Source organism: Phyllostomus discolor, chromosome 12, assembly GCF_004126475.2.
Source record: "Phyllostomus discolor isolate MPI-MPIP mPhyDis1 chromosome 12, mPhyDis1.pri.v3, whole genome shotgun sequence".
Classification (NCBI taxonomy): domain Eukaryota; kingdom Metazoa; phylum Chordata; class Mammalia; order Chiroptera; family Phyllostomidae; genus Phyllostomus; species Phyllostomus discolor.
This window is the reverse complement of record NC_040914.2, coordinates 14460952-14467511: the sequence shown is the minus strand read 5'-3', so window position 1 is coordinate 14467511 and position 6560 is coordinate 14460952. Positions and strand designations below refer to the sequence as shown.

Genomic DNA, 6560 nt, shown 5'->3' with positions numbered 1-6560 from the left:
TTTAGCCAGAAAGATAAAATAAAGGTATCAACATACCTTTAAGCAAAAAGAAAGTGATCTATTTCATCAGACAAAATGATGTTACATGTAGAAAACACTAAAGATTTCATCTCCCCTCCAAAAAATGTTAAAACTAATAAATTCAGTGCAGTTACAGGAGAAAAACAGCATCATTTCATTAGTTTGCATCAACAATAAATATCTCAAAATTCAATTAAGAAAACAGTTCCATTTACATTACCACAAGTAAGACTAGAATACTTTGGAATAAGCTTAACCAAGGAGGTAGAAGATGTATACATTGGAAAACCACCAAAGGTTTCTAAAGAAATGGAGTACTATGGAGCAAAAAGAAGGAGGAGCTACCACCCTTCTGGACATAATGGATGGAACTGGATAGCATTATGCTATGTGAAATAAGCAGGGCTGTGAAAGGCAAATGCCATATTATGTCACCTATAAGTGGAAGCTAATCAACAAAACAAACAAGTGAGCAAAATACAACCAGAACACTGAAATAAAGGGCAAACTGACAGAAACCAGAGGGTAGAAGCGAATGGGATAATAGGGGGAAAATAAGAAGGGTCACCAAGGAACATGGATTAAAGATACATGGACAAAGACAAAGAAGCATAAGATTGAGGATGGAAGAGAAAATATGTGTAGGTTGGGTTGAGTGGTAGCAGGAAAATTGATAGAAAAGTTCTTGAAAAATAATAAAAACAAGATGAAAGATAATGTTTAAACACAAACATGTCAGTAATTAAAATAATTTTAAACAAACTTAGCCTCCAATTAAAAGAAAAATATAAAAGTAAAACTTTTCTTAAAATCTTCACAGTATGTATTCTTATATCATGGTTATACAAGTCCTCACCCAAGTTACGCTTGTACGTCCCACAGAAATTGAGACACAGGAACACTGGGATGATTAAATTTTATGAGATGGGTACAGACCCTTTTAATAGATACTCTCTGAATCATAACACTAGCAAGATAATTTTAAGGAGACTTGTGTGTATTCCAAGTGGCAAAAAAATTTGTAACTACAAATTGCAATTACATTTCTAAAGAGAATTCTCTAAAATATGGAGTCAGAGGCCTGCAATCAGGAAGAACCTGTCTGAAGGTTAAGGACTCTTTTGAGAAAACATGAAGGCTTCTGGGTCATAACGAAATGGCTTTCTGCACAGTGGAGGGAAACACAACTACATCTCTTGCAGCCAAGACATAATTTGAACCTGTATCAGTTCCTGCAATTTGTAAAGAGGTGCAAGATAACTGACACTCCCTGAACAGAGCCAGAACCTGATCTCCCAGATGGCTGTGCTTCTGGAAAATTCCATTCAGACATTATATTTATCTCTACAGTCACTTTCCCATTCACCAAAATTAATCACTAAGACAGGTGTGTTCTTGACCCTACAATATGGCTGGTGTCACCTGATTTAGCCTGATTAGTTCCCTAAGTGCAGAGGAACTGACATTCACCACATAGTTTGCTCTGATAAGGGTTTTACATGAAAAATATGATGGGAGTTTTAACAGCCTCTTGAAGTTACGAAGCTTTACCCAAACACTTCACCTCCAGTTTCACTGGCTTTGGGTGATGTCTTTTCTGCAAGAGGTACCAAAATTCTAAAGATGTTAAACTTAGCTCTATAAAGTATGAGGTCTTTTCAAATTCCATGGGCATCAGTGTGAACTGGTACGTTTGAACTAAAACCTTGGTTTTATTACCAAAGTTTCCAATTATACCTCATTAACAAAAAGAACAGAAATGTACTGAACTCATGCAAATAATTTTATTGACATTGAAAGAATACTCAAGAGACTTTAGAAATCTTTTGAACACATTAAAGAGAAACAAAAAGCAGTGTTGCTACTCACGTTGTTGTCCTCTTGTTCATTCCCATTGTCTACAACAAGTGCCCTCCACATGTGTTCACAGACAAGACACAGAGCTCAGATTCTCTAAGCTATTTACCTTATCTCATTTGTTATCAAACAACTACTGCTCATCACCTGAGGGACACAGTGTCTCAATGACCCTTACACTGTGGACATGGTACACATGAATCCAAACCATGGTGGCGGTTGGTCTGAAATGTGACCTTAAGTCAAAAATAATGACAGTGTTGGCTTACATTGTTCTAGTGTTTATTGACTCAGTGCAAATCTAAGAATTATTCACCCTCAGCATGAATCAGCTATGATATTGCAAAAAACTACTTTATTTAGAGTTTAACAACATAGAGGGGGAAAGAAAAGTCACTCAAATTTCACATCCAGTGCAAGGGATGCACTTATAGCAGAACACATGGGGTTGAAGGCTTTACACTGGTAATCACCAGAATCCTCCCTCAAGACAGGGTATATGGTGAGGTTTCTGCGGTCACGTGACAGCTCCATTCTCTCTGTGAGCATCAGACTTCTGCCTTTGAAAAACCACTGGATGTCATGACTGTTTGTGTAGCAGGTCAAGACCACAGCATCCTTATTCTCTGTGACTGTGGTGTTGCTGGCCAGGAGGGTGGGCGCTCTCATAAGTGCTGTGGAAAAACAGAGAAACTGACTCATTGAGAATGGGCTTCAGACGTGCAGCCACATGGATTCCTGAGAGAACTCAGCCATTCACAGCCCACAGTGACTTATGTAAAGGCCACCAGAGGGTGGTCCAGGCATTTGGAGGACAATTTTGTAGGTGCAGGTGATTATATTAAGGAAAGAGCTGCAACTCCTCTCTGTCCCCGTATAACCTCAGGCAAAATATAGCCAGAGGCACTGAAATAAAGAAAAAAGTGATAGTATTTAGAAGGAGGGAAGAAGGTAATAACATGGAAAAGAAGGGGGAAAGGGTCATCAAGGAACACGTATAAAGGACCCATGGACAAAGCCAAAGGGGGGGAGGATTGTGAGTTGGAGGTGGGGATGGTTGGGGTGAGGGGATGTAGTGGCAGGTAAATAGAGACAGACATACTGAACAAAAATAAAATAATAATTATTTAATTTTAAAAAGAGAAGAGGCAAGGATTTCAAAGTAGAAAATACAGTCTTTTTGATGAATGGTGTTGAACAGCAATATCCACATGGGAATTAATGATGTGGATCCATGTCTGATACTACACAAAATTAAGTAAAAAATATATAGAAATTAATTTCAAATAAATATGAGAACAAACAACAATTAATTCAAATTATATCAAATTCTAAATGTTAGACCTAACTCTTTAAAATGCTTATAAAAAGTATAGAGAGAAACATTATGACATTGAATTTGTCAGTGATTTTATGAATGAGACACTAAGAAGACAGGCAAACAAATATAACATTTGGATATTCTCAAAATGAAAATGTTTCTTCATCAAAACAGACATAAAACTTTGAAAGGTGAACCATGAAATGTGAGAAAATATTTTGCAAATCCTATGAAAAATAAAAAGATAATATCTAGACTATACAAAAAACATCTATACTCAACAACAACCACAAAACCAAATAATCTTATTTAGGAATGGAACAAAACACTTTAATAAACATTTCTCCAGAGAATATACACAAATAGCACATAGTTACAGAAGAAGATGCTCAACACCACTCTTTGTACAAAAATGAAAATCACAACTCTCAAGGTTGAACTTGTTTCTTATGATATTGGTTGTGATTAACCCTGCTCTGCAGAAAAGAGAAAAAAAATGCCCTGTGTGGTACCTTTGATATCTCCAGAAGCTTCATCAAGCACAGTTGGTACCTCTCACCTCTTAGTCAACTTGAGTCTTAGAACTAACAAGGCAGGTCAGCACATCACAAGAACTTGTTTGGGAATAGAGCACTCAGAGGATGAATGTCCTCCAGCTATATATATGTCTGGGGGAAACTGCAGACTTTTCAGGTGTCAGATCAGTATCAGTGTTGGTTAAGGGGATTCTGAGAGACTGCTGCAATTTCCTGGTTCTTCACTGACCACCTGAATGCCTGCTTGACCAGAGGCCATTCCTCCCAGATACACAGACATTTATTGCCCAGCTGAGGTGTGTTTCTATGAAGCACTATTTCCCAGGACATCCTAGAGACTGGGTGGCATTTGAGTGGAAATAGCAAATAGAGACCAGAAGCAGGCCAGTGATAAATTGACTGCTCAGGCCCTGGGCTAAGAGGTAGGTCAGGACTTTCCAGGTGAATGTGACTGAAATGGGCCAGTGAGCCAATGCATGATAGAGCAGGGCCCAAGAAATGATTTAGAAAAGAGGAGAAAGAACAGGCAGAAGTTGATAATGGCAGCAGAATCATGTGCTCTGCCCTCCACCATAAAAGCTATTCTGTTCCTCCTGAGGGCAGGTGAGGACTTGTGTAAATGCAAAATCAGTGTTTTAGAGCAAGTGGGCAGCATGGACTTGCTGAAATTCTGGCACTTGTTGGCAATTTGTGTTAAGTGACTATGAGACAAAAATTGGAAAAAAATCTTAAAATTCTTCTGTATGTGAAAATTATTAGTAATAGCCCAGGGCCTAAGACCAACAGCAAGTCCTAGATATTAGAGAAAAGAAAAGGATCTGAGATGATGGTCTTAGTTCCTGGGACCCGGAAAGACTGTTCCCTAAGGTGAGGATACCAAGGACTTTGCATCCAGGTTCCAGGCTCTGAAGAGATTTTGGATCATTCACTCATTCATTCAACCACCATTTATTTCTTCCTAATTCATCAAAAGCAACTGAGTGCTTCTTAAATGTTCATCCTGAGCTGGTTTCAGGGGTAGAGTAGATAATAAGAAAGAAAAGTCCTTTGCTTTACATCTTCTGGGAGAGACTGCACCAAAACAGGAAACAAGTAAGTGATGTCAAGTCCAGTGCAGGGAGGTGTGGATGGGCCCCCTGAGGGGGATGCCTGGGTAATGTATGCAAGGACTCTGACTGTTACTGAAGATACTGTTTTTCTAGAGTAAAAAATAGATTGACTCCATTTTATTTCCTTCGCAGACCAAAATTTATCCCTATGACTGAAGACACCTAAGAGAAAAGGATCTGAACCACTTTGTTGGTTTAGGAGTCTGAAGACTCCCTCATAAGGCCCAGAGGTAAAGAAATTAAGTCTGTGGCTACAAACAGAACTCTAGTGACTCTGATCACCTGCTCACAGTTAGTGTGAATCTCCTTTAGTGACCGTACCTTCCTGTTTCTCAGTTTCTTCTCAGTGAATATTTAGCTGCCAGGATATCCTTGTAATGACTGTAAAATATTTAGAGGCTCTGACCTAAATCTTGAAATAGAAGAGATGCTCAAAAAAGTCATCTGTTACTGATTGACTCCCAGAGAGAACCCCTGGCTGATCCCTGGTAAATAAGGAGCTTCTAGGAGCATCTTTTTTTCTCAGTTTCTTTCTGGGGATGCTGCCTTTTCTCTGAACTTTCCTCAGACCCCCAAGATAGCCAGCTATCCACAATGACATTGTCTGATTCAGCTCTTTACACAAATTTCAGTGATAGACCAAAGTCCATTTCTGGCCAGATGTGGCTCTTCATTATGAGACCTGACTGGTGACTGCCTTAGGAGCCTTGTGACTTGGGCACCCATTAAACTGTTACACACTCAGTTCTTCTGAGGAGGCCACACCCAACCTAGCACAGGCTCACCAGGGTCCTTGGAGTAAAGATTCCTGGGACAGGGTTCTCTGGAAAGGTTTCTGAGCTGTGCTGTGTAATATTTTAGGGGGTCTCTTAGACTGCTCTCATCTAGTACAGCAGAATCATTCTCAAGGTCAACTGAATAGGCAGGTGCTCAGAAGGCTGAAATTAGTCTGGTCTCCCTTTGCTGAATTACTCCTGTCAAACTGATCCTTCTGTCTGCATTGTCTGTGCAAGGTTGAAATCTGAGAAGGAAATAGAGGTCTTAGGAAGTTTATCTGCATTTTCCATGTATCCTTCATTAAATGCCAAAATCCACCCTGAATCAGAATGCCAAGGGGAATGGAGGCAGTATCTAGGGTATATCAGTCCTGTGTTTGAAGTAGAATTCACCCCACCTGGCACCCAAAGGTCAGAAAGCAATCACTTACGGTATACAGTAAGCTGTCCACATGCTATCATTTTTTGGCAGCCTTGTAGTTGGACCAGTACAGTGTAGATTCCTGAGTGTTTCATGGTGACATTCTTTAACAACAAGGACCCATCATCTTCTACTCTGGCTTGTCCACCTGGAGGGCCTCTTACATGGATACTTGGGTTTAATAAAAGATATGCAATATTAGTATGGCTGCGAATGTTTTCTCCCCTGTACCACAGGAAGCCTGATGCACTGGGAGCTGTATGGTGGATATATAGATGCACATTTGTCCCTTCAAGAGCATTCTTTGAATAAACTGTCACTTGTGATGTGGTGGGCTGGATCCAGAAGTTTAAGAGTGAAACTAGGAAAGAAAAAAAAAATGCATGATTATTGATATCTACATTTTGGGATAGAAAAATGAGGCCTTGAATCCTGAGCAGGTCTCTCTATGTCTCAGCCTTGTTCTGTAGGTGAGTTTGCTTCTCTCAGGTCAAGGTAAGAGACATGGCCCCTTTTTCT

General features: G+C 39.6%; 1 protein-coding gene across 1 annotated transcript; it reads right to left on the bottom strand.

Annotated features, from left to right (window-relative positions):
• Window positions 1-2143: 2143 nt before the first annotated feature.
• Window positions 2144-6330, bottom strand: LOC118497586 (carcinoembryonic antigen-related cell adhesion molecule 21-like). Its single transcript, XM_036012434.1, has 2 exons — window positions 6052-6330; window positions 2144-2552 (listed from the first exon to the last, which is right to left on the bottom strand). Exons 1-2 carry the CDS (start codon window positions 6134-6136, stop codon window positions 2272-2274), a joined length of 366 nt encoding a protein of 121 aa, XP_035868327.1. The 5' UTR covers window positions 6137-6330; the 3' UTR covers window positions 2144-2271.
• Between the last annotated feature and the right edge of the window lie 230 nt (window positions 6331-6560).